This window comes from Lissotriton vulgaris, chromosome 11 (genome assembly GCF_964263255.1).
Source record: "Lissotriton vulgaris chromosome 11, aLisVul1.2, whole genome shotgun sequence".
Lineage (NCBI taxonomy): Eukaryota > Metazoa > Chordata > Amphibia > Caudata > Salamandridae > Lissotriton > Lissotriton vulgaris.
In genome coordinates this window covers 201,537,129-201,553,830 of record NC_141699.1, presented here as the reverse complement: position 1 = coordinate 201,553,830, position 16,702 = coordinate 201,537,129, and the positions used below count along the sequence as shown (strand labels likewise).

The following is a 16,702-nucleotide window of genomic DNA, read 5'->3' as shown; positions in this document are numbered from 1 at the left end:
GGTGGCTGGTTGTAGTGCCAGTGTTCGTAATTGGAGCCAATGTGGCATTTTCATGGCGATTCAACAGTCTCCAAGTACTGGCCTTCCTCCTGTTGATAACCCTCCATTGTCACTGCTCCATCTTGATTTTTTGACTGTGGTTTGCTGCACCTACTCGACCAGCTACTGAGTTTCCCCAGCCCATCAGCTGGGTGAGTTTCTCTTCATGTCTTGCACATTTCTTGCAATTTACAGTTGCGAGTATGTTATTAAACGTTACTGCCTGGACTTACAGGAAATAACATTATCTTTTTTTAACTTCTTTGTTTCTATGGCCGGCAATATAATTAGTGTAGGCCTGCATGTCTGTAGAACAAGGGGAGGTAAATAACATATCATTGCCATGAAGGTAGAGGTAATAAAGGTATTAGAACTCTCCACAGTCCATTGAAAAGAAACCTGGGGTTCTGTGGGGGCAGGGGTATCCGTAAATTGACGAGATTGGGGGGAAAATGGCTCAGTTTTTTCAAAGCACTCCTTCAGTCTCTTCAATAGCAGCCTATTCAACTGGGGCTACTTGGAATCCTCCTTTTGATTCTACGGAGAGAGAAAGTCAGTCAGCTAAAAAACAGTAGAAAAAAGCTGCTTACAACTTTCTACCTTTTTAGCTCATAAAGCATGCGGGACAGGCATGTGGAAAAAGGTTACTACTAGGGGTGGGCGGAATTTGCATTATCGCGTTACGCAAAACGGTAAAACATCTCCGCGAACATGCAGAAATTCTGCGAACAGGCGGAATTGCTGGTCTGCGATGCTTTTTTCCTGTTCGCTGTTGATGTTTGCATGCTCGTGGGAAAATATCTTGCGAACACGCATTTTGAGAACAGGAACAAGCAAAAAATGTCACGAAGTCGCGAAACGCAGAATTGTGGGCAATTTTGCGTTATCCGTGGAACGCGAAATTACCCAAATTTCGCAAATTCCGTTAGCGGAAGGGAATTTATCACCCAGGCCTAGTTACTACTGAAGGGAGGTGCTGTGGAAAAATGCAGTGTTTTTTCCAGACTCCATAGAAAATGGAAAATGCTACTTACCAGTATGCATCTGTTCTTGGCACGTAGAGCTGCAGATTTCTACACTTTGCATTAGATCGCTACCTGGTGTTGGGCTCGGATGATTGCATGTTGTTGTCGTCTTGGAAGAAGTCTGTTGTAGTCACGAGATAGGGGACTCCTCCCTTGGACGATAGTGCGCATGGGCATCGGCTCCATCCTTAGATTGTTTTTCGTCATGATGGTCTGCCTCCTCTAACCAGTGAGCCACACTTCTCCACTAGTTTAGTGGCATTAGTGGTAGTGGCGGAAAAGCGTACGCAAATCTGCCTGACCAGTTCATCCATATCGCATTGCCCTTGGACAGCGGGTGTGGAAACCTAGTGGTGAAGGTTGGGCATTTTGCGTTTGTGTGTGGCGAACAGATCTATGTCTGGATGAACCCACTTGTGAAAGAATGGTAGAAGAACTTCCGGATGTAGTTCTCATTCGTGAATCTGTTGTGTCTGTCGAATTAACAGATCTGCTATCTGATTGTGAACTCCTGGAAGGTGTTCTACTAACAGATATATATTTTGTGGAATTACCCATCTCCAAATGTTCTGTGCAAGCTGGGACAGCTGTAGAAAGTGTGTCCCCCCCCTGTTTTTGTACATAGTACATGGCTGTCATGTTTTCCGTCCGGATTAGGACAGCTTTGTTTTGTACTTCTACTTGGAAGGTTTTGAGCGCTGAGAATATTGCTAGCAGCTCTAGGTGGTTGATATGGAACAATCTTTGTTGAATGGGCCATTGCCCTTGAGTTGTATGATGTAGGAGATGGGCTTCCCATCCTGTGAGAGATGTGTCTGCTGTAAGTACTATTTGTGGAACAGGTTCGAGGAATAGCCGCCCTTTTGTCAAGTTTTTGGTGTTCCACCACTGCAGAGAGCGATGTGTGCGGCTGTCCACCAACACCAGGTCTGTTAGTTGTCCTTGAGCCCGATTCCACTGTTGTGCTAGACATTCTTGTAACGGACGCATTTGCATTCTTGCATATGGCACAATAAAGATGCAAGACACCATCATGCCTATTAGTCTCATGAACACTCTGGCTGGGAGAGAATGTTGCTGTTGAAACTTTGTGCCTAAAACCTGAATGCTCTGTATCCTTGCTGGACTAGGATACGCTAGAGCTGTAGACTTGTTTATTGAAGCCCCTAAATATTGATGTACATGAGAGGGCTTTAGGTGAGACTTGGTGTAGTTGATTGTGAACCCTAAGTCGTGCAATATTTGAATTGTCTCAGATGTGTTGGACACACTGATTGAATGACTTGGCTTTTATGAGCCAATCGTCTAGATATGGGAAGACATGTCTCCCTTGTCTTCAGACATGTGCTGCTACTACTGCTAGGCACTTTGCGAACACTCTTGGTGCAGTTGTTACCCCGAATGGAAGGACTTTGAATTGATAATGCTGTATTTTCAGTGCAAACCTCAGATACTTCCTGTGAGAAGGATGTATAGGAATGTGGAAGTAGGCGTCCTTTAGATCTAGTGTTGAAAGAAAGTCGCCTTGTTGCAGCAATAGGAGCACTTGTTGTAAAGTGATCATATGAAAATGATCAGTGTATATAGTGATTGAGGGGCCTGGGATCTAGAATTGGTCTTAGTGTCCCGTCCTTTTTGGGTATTAGAAAATACAGCGAGTAAACCCCTGCTCCTTGATGTTGTAAAGGAAATATTTCTATTGCGTCCTTTTGAATAAGTGATAGGACTTCTTGTTTGAGCAGTGTAAGATGTTCTGCAGACTTTGGACGCTGCCTGGGTGGTATGTGTGGAGGGGTAGCTGTAAGATCGAGGCAGTAGCCATACTGGATAATTTGTCTTACCAACCTGTCTGTTGTGATGGAATTCCAGACAGGTAGGAATTGTGTTAGTCTGCCCCCCTACAGGAATGGAGTGCTGTTGGGGGAGCAGAGGGAAGTCACTGTTTTGTAGTGGAAGGGGTTCGATTTTTGTTGTTACCTTGACCTCTTCCTTTAGTGTTGTTGCCTGTATAGCCTCCTCTAAAATATCCTTTAATGGAGGATGTCTGTGTATTGGATTTGAAGGAAGCAGTATTGTCTGCTCCAGTCTGTTTGGAGCCTCCTCTATAGAAGGAGCGACGAAAGGATCCTCTAGTTTGTGTGAATTGCAAAGCTCCCATAGATTTTGCTGTATCGGTGTCTTTCTTCATTTTCTCAAGTGCTGTCTACCTCTGGTCCAAACAATTGATGTTGGTTGAATGGCTGATTTAAGATGGTAGTTTGCACTTCCTGCTTAAATCCTGAAATGCGTAGCCACGCATGACGTTTAAGTAGGACACTAGTGTTTACAGCTGTAGATGCAGTGTCTGCTACATCCAGAGCGCCCGTGATTGAGGCATTTGAAAGTAACTTGCCTTCTTGTATAAGGTTGTTTGCCTGCGCCTTATATTGGTCAGGTAGATGATGTAGTAGTGTCTCTAACTGATCATAGTGAGCCCTGTCATATCTTGCAAGGAGGGCTTGTGTATTAGCTATACGCCATGTATTGGTAGCTTGTGCAGCTATACTTTTGCCAGAAGCATCTATCACCTTAGATTCTATATCAGGGGGTGGTGCTTCACCTGATGTCTGTGAGTTTGCCCTTTTCCTAGCATTTGACACTACTAGGGAATCTAAGGGTAGCTGTCCTCTAATGTAGGCAATATCCCCAGGAGCAGGGGGCGTGGCCAAGTGCCGATCATGGTGGACGTGTAGCTCCGGAGCTCCGTCCTTAGCCCGTAACATAAGCTGATTATCCTGCCATCCTGCCCTGCAGCCCACCTGCAATCGGTGCTCGGAGGACTCGGGGGCGGCCGACGTGCAGCGGACAGACGCTGCTCCTCCAAGCTTGCACCGAGAGAGCGCTGGGACCGTGGCGACTGCTGCGGCCTGAGACACAGAGTGAAGCCTCGGCCTCGATTTGTGGACTGCCTGATCCACCCTAAGACAGTGGTTGGCTGTGGGAGGACCTCGGCCTGGAGACACGGCGGACGCTTCACCGCGACATCGGGGCACATGGCGGGGGCCCCCGCGCCGCCTGTGACCTCACTGGCCACTACATCGGCCCTCCGGACACTCGACCGGGACCCTCTGTCCGACCGGGACACCGGACCCAACATTACATTATCGCCACGCAACCGCAGCGCCTGGGCCCGGACCCCCCGCTGGAGCATAAAACGGACTAAGTGAGAGGCGAAGCCCGCCACCGGCACTGCGCTCGTACCATCAGCCCACGACACAACGCGCCGGGAGGCGAGAGGAAGCCCGGCAACGAGAAGGTACTGCAGGCGCCATCTTGTTTGCACCCCAGAGCGGGGTCCTGGACATTGGGACTTCGATCCCGGCAATTGGCACACCCGGGAACCGGCACAAGCGGACATCTCGCGGTGGGAGTGCGTGAGGCTTTCCACTCCCGAGGTTAGTGCTTACCAGCATAGCGGCATACCTGCGACCTCATAGTTTGGAGCTGGGGGCATCGGACACACGTGGGGGAAAGGAGACTAGCCCTGCAAGGCCCTGATGCCACACTGCAAACCTGACGCCTAGCGCGATACTGGCTGTTGACACTGCCCCCGCTCCTCGCCTCCACGGCCTGTGGACTCCCCCCTGCGCCTCGCACAACCAGACACTTACCGGCTCTCGGGACCACCAGCTGAGTCCTACCTCGCCCTGGGACGGCCCCGCGACCCACCGACCACCGTCAATTGAACACGAACTGGCCTGAAACAATCCAGACTGCAATCGCCTGCATTCGGTGGAACCTGGATACCTCGCTTTCGAAGCCTGACGCACTTGCATAGGGGGGACCGGCGGCCACGAACACCCCAGCGTCGCCCTGCTTACCAGGTCAATGGGTAGACACAGGGGCAGGAACCAGGACTTAGGCGCCCCGGCAGACATGCAGTCCACGGGCTCGGAAGACCCACTGGCCTCTTCGAACGCGGACATCATCCCGCCAACCGGGAAAGGGTCCCAAGACGCTAAGTTGGACCTCATCCTCAATGAAATACGCGCCACGCGCGAAGCATTGGAATCACGCATTGATAACATGGCAACCGGCCTCTCCCTACTGCGGGCTGACCACAACAAGCTGGCGGAGCGAGTCTCGGAGCAGAAAATAGCGCTAAATTACCTTATACCCCAACAAACGGAGCATTCCGCGAAACTGGAGACCGTGGAGAAGCAGCTCAAACAGCTATGGGACAGAGTGGACGATGCGGAAGGACGTGCCCGCCGCAACAACGTCCGCATCCTAGGTATTCCGGAGCGAAGTGAGGGGAGAGACCCCACCCGATTTGTCGAAGACTGGCTGCAAAAACTGGTGGGCCAAGACGACCTTACGGCCTTATACAGCGTGGAGCGGGCACACAGGATGCCGTCGCGCCCCCCGCAACCGGGAGCGCCCCCTCGACCATTGATTGCGCGCCTACTCCATTACAAAGATTGGGACACTGTCTTAAGAGCGGCAAGGGAGAAGGCACCTATACGCTTCGAAGACAAAAACATATCAGTGTACCCCGACTTCACGCCTACGGTACAGAGAGCCCGGTCCACTTTCCTGGGGGTGAAGCGCAAACTCAGAGACAGAGACATGAAATATGCGCTGTTATTCCCTGCAAGGCTCAAGATACTACACGGCAATAAATCCCACTTCTTCGACTCGCCGGAAGAGGCGGAGGAATGGATGGAAGTCACACTCACCCCTCCGGCCTCACAAGACCCACTCGCAGACGACCACAATGGGGGACACAAGGCATCACAGGGACGACGAAGCAATCCTTCCACTTCCGGACAACACCCCACGCGAGGCGCACACATGAACGCTCGATCACTCAGGGACCAAACAGCGGGTCCTACTTCAACTGCAACAGCGCGGATGCAATTAACAGAGGAGGCGCTGGCCGCCCACGACGCGGGAGCGACCATAGACGGGGGCACCACCACCACCGACACCCACACTGAGGTTTCCGGGTCAGTGGACAGCCTACAGCTGTTCCCCAAGATCACGGCCCAGATGGCGGAGGAATTCTAGCCTTCGGCATGACTGATCCTCTCCGGGTGGTAAAGTATGACCGGCCCCTTTTCCTCATACATGGTGGGCTGCAGAAGGGCTCACCCTATTCAGGGCTACCATGCCAAAGCAGGCCATCAACAGACAGTCAACTGAGGCCTGCTTCCCCCGTTTTGAACATGGAACACACTGACTTGTGCCCACTTTGGGCACCCTTGTTTGGCTCCCGAGCCCGTTGGCCGGGGAACCTTTCAGTTCAGGGGTTATATGTTTACAAGGCACTCTTATCTGGCACCACGACGAACCTAACATGGTCACTTATAAACTTCACTCCACCACCACACACAGATGGCTATGGGACCTCTTAATGTATATCGATTGTGCACCTGGAATGTACGGGGATTGGGCTCGATACACAAACGCCACAGAACCCTGGCCCAACTTAACCGTAGAGGGACACAGATAGCTTGTCTGCAAGAGACACATTTAAACAGTGCTGAGACTGTGAAGTTACGCAAAAAATGGAGAGGACAGCTCTTTGCTACCTCCTATTCTGCGTTCTCAAGGGGGGCGGCGATCTGGCTTCGCAACTCTGTCCCCTTCAAGGCATTAGAACAGAAGGTTGATAAGGAGGGGAGATATGTATTTGTGCGAGGTTCGCTGGATGGGGATGCCATTGTGTTAGGATGTGTGTACTCCCCAAACACAGGCCAATCTGAATTCTTGCTTACACTAAATGGGATTTTGTCTGACTGGGCTGATCACCAGTGGATTATTGGGGGGGATTTCAATGCCGTACTCGATCTTACACTGGATAGGTCACACCCACCACTGTTGGCCACAGAGAGCAGAAAACAGGCAGTAGCCCTGGCTTATTGGGCTGAAGGCTGGGACCTGGCAGAAGCATGGCGCAGCACACACGCACGGGAAAGGGAATATACCTTTTACTCCCCGCCCCACCAACTCCACACGAGAATTGACCATATCTTCTGCTCCCGCTCCCTGACGACCTCAATTGTTCAGGCCCAACACATGGGGAAAACCCTATCAGACCACAACCCCGTTGAACTCACCTGGCACTGGGGCAAGTTGACGCCCCCAATCCCGACATGGCGATTACCCCCTGACCTGCTTGAAGACACAGTTTTTAGATTGTCCCTTTCCGACACTATAGACACATACTTCACTACGAACACGAACACAGCCAGCACCCGTCAGATCGAATGGGACGCTTTTAAGGTCTGTCTAAGGGGAGAGGCGATGGCCGCGCGAGTGGGCAGAAAGAAAGAGGTCATCAATCAATTGAAGGAAGTAGAGGGTTCCCTGGCGTCCCTGGAGAGTGAGGCAGCGGGCACCAATGCACATTTCACTCCACTGCAGGAGGCCCACATCAGGCACGCAGAGCTTCTAGAAGACCTGAGGCTCCTGGATTACAGAGAACACACAAATAGGCAACATACGCAGGCAGACCGAGCTGGTACCCTTCTGGCCCGGATACTACGGGACTCCCCACCTTGCCACCCGATCTTAGAAATCATAGATCAAACAGGCACTCCTGCTACCTCACAAATAGGGATTAATACGGCGTTCAGAGACTATTACGCCACCCTATATAGCCCCCCCCCTCCCCAGGTGGAGTTCGCTTATGAGGCCTTTATGGGGGACCTGGTCCTGCCCCGGCTTACCGACATGCAAAATAAAGCCCTCCAGCGCACCATCTCACTAGCGGAAATCAGACAAGCGATACGAGCCCTCCCTAGGAACAAGGTCCCGGGGACTGACGGCCTCCCGGCCGAATTCTACACAACGTTCATAGATCAATTGGCCCCACGTTTACATACTCTCTATATGGAAGCCCTGCGAACTGCTTCCCTGCCGAATTCGTCCATGCAGGCATTGATCACATCTCTCCCAAAACCCGGTAAAGAAGGACTCCAGCTGGCCGACTACAGACCCCTGTCCCTCCTGAACACTGACTCGAAGATCTTGAGTAAAGTGCTGGCGACGAGACTAATTCAATATGTACCCCAGTTGATCCACCCGGACCAATGTGGTTTTGTGCCGGGGAGGAGCACGGCCATGAATCTCAGACGCTTAGCCCAGCTGATGCTAGGAGGCACGGGGGGTGCAAGCCAGGAGGGCTGCATCTCATTGGACCTGAGACAGGCGTTCGACTCCCTTAGATGGGACTACATGTTTGCCACACTCTTGAGATTCGGGATACCGCCCGAATTCATTGCCTGGGTCAGGCTTCTGTACACTCTCCCAACAGCGAGAGTGCGCACTTCTAGACATATTTCGGGCCCTATTGCTATAGCGAGGGGCACCCGGCAGGGCTGCCCGCTTTCCCCTCTCCTATTTGTCCTTGCACTCGAACCCTTGCTGTGCAGCCTCAGAACGAAGGCCCCCCGATATGGCATCCAGAGACATGGAACGACGCACATTGTGTCCGCCTATGCCGACGACATCATACTGTATCTTCGAGACATACGGGGAGGTATGGGCCCTATACCCCAATTGTTTGAGGACTTCAAGGAAATCTCGGGCCTGGCTATAAGTGAACCCAAGTCATATGGGTTCACTTTCAGTCATACGGACTCTTCCACTCCCTTACCCTTCGCTCCGCACGAATTCCAGATAGCGGGTACTACCTTCCGGTATCTAGGGATACACATCTACAGGGAAGCTGACATGATGATTGACGGCAACCTCGGCAGAGCCATAAGAGCGCTGAAAACACAAATCCAGTTCTGGCTGACACTGCCCCTCTCTATTGCTGGCAGAGTGGCCATCTCCAAGATGGTAATGCTCCCTCGCCTAGTTTACCACTTCACCAACCTGCCATTCCTGATCCCAGCCGCAACGTTTCAACGTCTCGACACACTGCTCACGGAACTTGTGTGGGGACACGGGCGCAGACGTATAGGTCTAGCCAAACTGCAGCTCCCCTCAACTTCCGGAGGTATGGGCCTCCCAGATTTTAGGGCGTACAACTATGCGTGCCAACTACAATGGCTGGCCTACTGGGTGGCGGGCCGCAACCTCCACGAGCTCAATATGACAGAGAGAGAACATGGGAGAGGGGACATACACAAATTACTCCTACCCCATTCGGACATACCGAGACATGCCCCGCCACTCCTCCGGCTGGCGGTGTCATACTGGCGGAAGGCAGTAAAATACACCTCCCCTACAACATCTTATGCTCCCACGATCCCGCTTCTGGGCATCCCTCTGGGCACGGATACACTGACAACAAACAGACTGACGCAATGGCAGGACGCGGGGGTGGCCCATGTGGGAGACCTGTTCGCGGAGGGACGCCTACTGTCCTTCACAGACTACAGGGCGGTGCATAACGTCCCTAGAGGCTCATTCCTATTACATGCAGGCCTTAGACACTATATAACACACACCTGGGCGCCTGAGGGACAGGAGCCGGCTACCAACCCCCTGATAACGATGCAATACCTCATGGGCACGGGCAGCCACCTAACCACATGGCTCACTGCTAGCATAAAGGCAGGGAGGGCGATCCCTCTAACAACACTTAGGTCAGCATGGGAAGGAGACATTGGTAGGCCACTGAGGGACAAAGAATGGGAACGCATCCTCCAGTTCCCCAAGAAGGTAGCCAGAAACCCCAAATACAAGTTTATTCAGCTGATGCTGCTGCATAGGGCCTACCTAACCCCACATCGCCTGCATATGATGTTCCCCGATGCGAGCAGCAACTGCCCCCGGTGCGATGCAGACGATGCATCACTAATGCACATGCTCTGGCACTGCCCCAAGTTGGGTCATTACTGGGCCACCATAGCTGACTCGCTTGAAAGTGCCGGAACCCTGTCCCGATCGCTCACTATGGAACATACACTACTGGGGTTGGGTCCGTCGACACGCACAAGGACCGTGGCAGCACGTTTCACAGACCTGGCCTTACTACTAGCAAAACGAGCAATCACGATGAGGTGGAAGTCCCCCAGACCCCCTGACCCGGATTTATGGAAAATAGAGGTGATTAGATGGGGCAAGGCAGAAGGCGAGGCTTTACAACGAGAAGAACACAGAGGTCTCAGGAAAACACTGATCTCCCTGGACTGGTACACGGTGCTGGGGGCCTTCGAAACTGGGGGGGTGGAGGAAGGGGGGGACACAGATAACTCGATATAGGCGGGATGATGGGGCCCGGCCCCTTAGGACATTCATGAAGTAAGGTGTACTGTGCTGGGGTGCGGGGACCCCTGCACCATTGACATTGCTATGGCCGCAGGCCACTGTGTGCGAGGAGAAAAGAAGAATAGTCTGAATCACAATACTTACGGAGCAACAGGTGACCAGGATGCAAATGTCAAATCTCCTCACATATGAAGGGAGTGCCGGGAGGGATCTTAGCGGGTGGGGGAGGGTGTGGGTATGTTAGGGGATTGTTCAATAACTGTGTATTTAGACGAAAATGGAAAATCAAGGTTACTACACGCTTGTGAATACTGAGCAGGCATAGGATTATGATGTACTGATTACTGCAATGCCCAAATATGTATGTATCTGCTCCAATTACTATGCTAATAAACAGATTTACAAAAAAAAATATCCCCAGGAGCAGGCCTGTAATTTTTCTCAATTCTAGGGTTTAGAATCCTAGCACGTACAGGATCTTTAAATACTTCTGGAGCATGTTTGATGACCCCTTTAATCATAAACAGAATTTGAACAGACTTTAGTGAGTGTTCAAAGGTATCTAATAAAAAGTCTTCCTCTGCCTCATTTGAATGCATGGTAACCCCATGATAGATGGCAGCCCTATTTAGTAAGTGCCCAAACCCAATATTGTCTACTGGGGGAGAAGGTTTTGATGGATATGAAGGTGGGTCAGGAATATCTGGCTCATCTTGTGGGTTTGGGTACCCCAATCTGGATCATCAATAGGGTAGGGAAAAGGCTCATCTGGGTCAGCCCCTCCCCCTATGCTATACTCATCATCATCTGGAGGTGTATGTGGTGAAGAATGAGGAGGAGAGTTTTCAGGAGAATTTGGAGGTGAAATGTTAAGGGGAACAGGAGATGAAGGAGAAGGAAGTATAGGAGAAGAAGGGTGCATAGGAGATGTAGCAGAGTCCTTCTTCTCGACAGGCACTGCAGGTGTAGGTGCTGTGTCTTATTTCCTTTTCCTGTGTGGTATAGTGGATACATGACCTGTCTTTATGTCAATGTAGATCTTCTTTTGTAGAGGATCAGGTTGGAAAAGTTCTTCTCCTTGCGGAACCTTTGCCGGCGCCGATTTATTTGGTTTCAGGCGTGGTTGCTGCTCGTCTTTAGCCTTAGGAGTTGTTACTGTGTCCTTTGGCGTAGATTTCGGCACCGAAGCTATTGTTTTCGGAGTCTAAGGCTGTTTCGTGGGCTTGAGCACATCGGAATCAGGCCTTGTAGGTTTCGGTACCGAAGATATTGGCTTCGGAGTCGAAGCTGGTCTCGTCGGCCTCGAGGCGTCAGATGCTGGCTTCATAGTTTTGTCTTTAGAAGTCGACTGTTTCGGAGCTGGGACTTCTTTCGGTCTTATTGCCGAGGGAGATGGTGGGATCGGCACGTGCGGCTTGCTCGCTCGGTAAGGAGCTACCGGAAGGCTTGAGTATTATCTTCGGAGCCGGGCTCGTTGGCGGGGCTCTCGAAGTGTTTTTTCGGTCGCGACTGGGCCCTGGAGGCAGAGTGTTGACCTTTGCCTTCGATTTGGGTGATGGGTATGGGGCAGGGGCAGTAGTACTCACGCGCTGACCCAATGGTATGGAGTCATCGCAGTAGTCTGCCTCGGATACTATTTGGAGATCTTCTGTATCTTCTTCGGGGATGAGCGGAACCTCTTCGTCGAAGATATCCACTGGTTCCAGAGCCGATCTCTGCATGTCGTGTCGACGCGCCCTCCGATCTCGAATGGTCTTCTTGGATCAAAAGGATGCACAGGCTGTACAGCTGGATTCGTAGTGTGCACAGGTTACAGACCTCGTGATGGTCACTGTGTGGAAACCTTGCTCCACACTTGGGGCATCTCTTGAATGGTGTCCTTTCCATGAGGTGTAGCCGTCACGGCGCGGATAGGCCCAACGGCCCGCGTCGACGACCGGAATCGAGGTGATGGAGTCAAGTCGACGTTTATCAATATCAAGAGTAGTTTGGTGAAGTTTGAATAAGTTTTTTCACGCCGAAGTACTTGAAAAGTAGATTTCGAACCGGAGTGGAAAAATTTCATCCGAACCCAGTGGCGGAAAAAAACTATCTAAGGATGGAGCCGATACCCATGCGCACGATTGTCCAAGGGAGGAGTCACCTATCTCGTGACTACAAAAGATTTCTTCCAAGACGACAACAACATGCAATCATCCGAGCCCAACACCAGGTGGAGATCTAATGCAAAGTGTAGAATCTGGAGCTCATATGCCTCGAACAGACAGTTTCTGATGCCACAGATCGCCCAAAACCTACATCACACTGGTGGGACACTTTGAGTTGGCAGATTGCTCTCTGTGCAGGCCTGTAATATTAGCCACAGTCCACAATGGGAGCATTCAGACTGGCTGGCCCCACCTAGCATTCAATCCAGTATAATAAGGACATGGTGTGTTTATCTAAGCAGGTATTTAAGCATCTCATGTACCACACAGGATAGTGCACAGTACTTACCAACTCCATTGCGAGGGAGACTTATGCACATGCTCTGTATAAGGCTGTCACTTGAGCAGAAACTGCCACTGGATGTTTTAGAAATTACCTCGGAAATTACCTAAAAGGGGATTGAAAGTAAACCATGTTGAACAAGGTCTCAGTTATTTAAACAAAACACTGAAAAAGAACCAGTAATTTTAAAAATAATCTCTCCATATATGAATGAATATTTAAATTATAATGACTATCTGAAAATATAAAGCATAAAAATACAGACCACAATGATAAGACACAAACTCAGCCTTGCATGCTCAGTAAAAATACAGAGTGTAAAAGACTGCATCAACACTAAAGTATTTCGTGACATTCCACACACATTAACGTAAAAACAAACAAAAACAAAACACAAAGCTGTGATTTAGTTTAATCAAAACAGGTTGTATTTTGTTATTTTCTCATTAAATGTAAGCTAGGTCTAGGTTTAATTAAACAACCTTCGCTTATTTTCTGCTTTGACTAGATAAATGAGCGCTGAAAATCTGAATGTACCACATGGTCGTACATGATTAAATCAGTGGTTGTCAAGACAAGATGACCAGAACCTTAATGTTTGACTTCATGCGGTCATTTGCTTTCAGAACAGTTTCTGGCTTGCTTCATCAGTAATTTCCTAGTTAGGCCAGTATATTTCATTCATTTTATTTGTTTATTTATAAAGCACAGACCTAGCTTCAAAGCGCTGCAGAGTGCTTTGTATAGCACAGCGGATAGGAACTAATTAGAGCACAGAATGCAGCAAGTGTTGCAAATCAAAAGAATAAGAAAAGGGGTAAAAATAAGATAATAGCGGTGAGAGGCACAAAGGGAAGAATCTGGGGTACTATTTCCATTAATTGATTAATTTTTCATTAAAATACACAGAATACAAGCAGCTTGGGATCACAAGAATTTTCTGGTACTTGGACAGATATCCAGAAACTTTCTTCACTGCTTTCTGCACCAGATGCCGAAAGCAGTGAATAGAAGTACACAGATGGGATCGTTGTAGGGGGATGCAACTGAGTAAGGGACAGATGGAAATTAGAGTTGAACGTTACTAAGCAACATACCATCTTTAGATGGGAGTGTACATGGGGTTATTCAGAGTGCGTGTTTTTTAGGTCGACTCTACTGCAGCGTGTATGCGCTGCTTTGCGAGGCCTGTTGTAATGTTTACTGTGGCTTAAAGCCCCCCTCTTTCTTTAAGTGGTTCACATTCCTGCCTTTCAGAAATGTATGCTTCTGTTTGGTTAGCATACCTAATTCCTCCCGCCTTTTGTTGTTTAGGTCTGGCCTACGCAGCGCGCATGCGCTGCATAGGAAAAAGCCATCGGCACAGCTTTGCGGGCAAAAACGTGCACGCGTTGCATTGCTTCCAATGACAACGAGTGCACATCTGGCGATTCCCTTGCGGGAGCAAGCTTTCAAACCATATGTTTGTAATTAACTTGCTCGCTCCCGCAAAGGAAACAGGCCCAGGCTCCCTCCTTTATCCCCTCCGCCTGCTGCTCCGCCTGCTGCAGCGCGAGGCGAGTGTGCTTATGCTTGTTTACATTAACTGTTACTATTCCCAATTTAAGATCGATCAGCTGGCAACCCTGCTGCGCTCGATTGGCCAGCTGTCATCTTGGCTAGTCCACGAGCGGCTAGCTGTCACCTTTATACTATTGTGATAGGATATCTGTCAACGTTACTGTTCTTCCATAGGTCGCCGTGGAAACAGACACCGCAATTGGCTCCCCGGGCCGCATGCGGTACTTCGTGATTGGCTTCTCCCTCCTCCGGGGTGTGCATGATGGCGGCTCCTAGGACGCCGCAGCTACCTCTTCCCCCCCACCTTTCACCGGTGCGGGCCTGCCAGGTGCTGGGTGGGACGAGCACTGTGTTCTTAGACTGTGATGGGGTACTTTGGGAGGGAGAGCACGCGTTGCAGGGGGCGCGAGAGGTGGTGAGGGCGCCGCAGGCGCAGGGCGGACCCCGCCACCATCTTCGTGTCAAACAGCCGCCGTAGTCGTGCCGAGCTAAGCCAGCGCTTTTGTGAGCTGGGCTTCTGCGGTGTGCGAGGGCCGGAGGTCTACACAGCGGGCCACTGTGCCACCCGCTACCTGCGTGCTCGGCTTCTCGGAGGCGGCGTAAGCGCAGAGGAGGGGTTGAGGAGAGGCAGCCAGGGCATTGAGGGGATCAAGCAGGGTCCCCCAGACGCCAGAGGAGGATGGACAGGGGTCCAAGTACACTGATCAGGAGGTACAAGCCCAAGGTTCCTTTACAGCCGAGGGAGAGCAGAGGGCACATTTAACCAGCCAGTCGAGCCAGCAAGAGGGAGCGCTGGACAACAAGGTGGTCCACGGGCCTATGATCTGCAAGCAAAGAATGCGGAGTAAAGACGAACAGGACTCTGCAAGGGGGTCAGTGGCTTTCCACATCACAGGTACGTGGCAGCCCCAACAGCAGCAAAGACCATCCAACTTGCAAGGAGGGGATGGAACAAATAAAGCGCCCATAGACTCTTCTTTCTTTGGAGAGAGTGATATTGATGAGCCAGAAGAAGACCTCCATGAAGACCCTGCGCCAGACGCCCCTCTGGTGTTCATGATTGGAGGTCCTGGGCTACTCCGGGAGCTGCTGAATGCTGGCCTGAGAGTGGTGGGCGAGGAGGATAGCGACGCCACAGTCAGTGCAGTGCTGGTGGGGTACGACAAAGAGTTCACTTTCCGCAAACTGAGCCGCACCTGTACCTACCTAAGGGACCCCAACTGCCTGCTGGTGGCCACTGACCCTGACCCATGACACCTGTTGAGTGGAGGACGCTGCCACCCCTGTAAGAATGCTCCTCTGGATGACTGTTGAAGCCTCTGTTTGACAGTTTTAAATTGTACAAAGTGTGAATTACGGCCAGGGTTTATTACATTTCTACCTAGCCTTAGACAGTTGCATGGGTTTTACTCCCTTTTCTGGTAATCAGATTTTATGAATTCTGAAACTAAAAATGTGAGTTTAACAAAATGATTATTATGAGTGTTGTTTCTATGTCCCAAAGATCCGTTGTGGGTACCCATTTCGTAGATTACATCCTTGTCAGTAGGAAAGGAAAAGGAAGCAATTTGTATTGTCATAAGCAAACGCTACTTCCTGTCAAGGATGGTCTGTCAGGTGGAGATGCTTAATGTCACTTGGAAATACTGCCATCTCGTGCCTTTTTTAGATGAAAGGGTTATGAAAATCAGGGACAGCAATGGATACCAGGTGCTACACCTGGTTTACCCTTTGTACCAATACCACTGTTTTTGCTGCCTGCAGTCTTCGGGGCAACAAAATCTGACTAAGGGACAGAAAGTGAATGTAGCTTTAAGAGCCCTGATTATTTAGTTCCCATTGTGTTAACTCCTTGATGTGTGTATCAGCAGCAAGTAAGATGATGTAGAAGGGATCAAATGTGGGCCTAGCTTTCACTCTCTGATGTCAAAGGGTACGGAATATCACTACTGTTGCAGCTAGCATTTTTGCGAATAAACATGCATCAACGTTTTCTATGAGGCCCTTTTGCCTGGGTAAAGGTATCCACGACATACCTCTCCCGGTTTGCTGGCCATCTTATATTGTAAGTTATCCCCTCTGAGTGGTAAGTCCACTCAACTTGTATAGCCATTCAAAGAGGTCTTTCAAGGAGAAGTACTCCTGATATAGTTGCACCACATGTATTCCTGATCACTAAATGTTTCAAATGTGTCCACATTATAATATATTTGGTCAGTGCCCATGCCAGGAGTAAAGATCCTAGCAAGAGAGAACCTGCAAGCAGTTGAAGCACGAGACATGGAGTGGATGCGCTTATACTGCGTCATTTTGGTTTCACACAAAACTCAAAATGATATACTAATCCAGTTGAAATAATACATATGCCTGATCATCATAAA

The 16,702-nt window shown here is 50.2% G+C and overlaps 1 protein-coding gene and 1 pseudogene across 3 annotated transcripts in view; one reads left to right on the top strand and one right to left on the bottom strand.

Annotated features, from left to right (window-relative positions):
• LOC147679525 (aldehyde dehydrogenase family 3 member B1-like) overlaps positions 1-16,702 on the bottom strand; it is a 254,884-nt gene that overhangs the window by 41,497 nt on the left and 196,685 nt on the right. For all 3 annotated transcript variants that reach the window (XM_086943110.1, XM_086943109.1, XM_086943111.1), the window contains exon 9: positions 12,768-12,867. In XM_086943110.1, the coding sequence (XP_086799236.1) occupies positions 12,768-12,867 (100 nt within the window). The remainder of the gene's footprint in view (positions 1-12,767; positions 12,868-16,702) is intronic.
• Positions 14,581-15,635, top strand: LOC147679526 (uncharacterized; annotated as a pseudogene).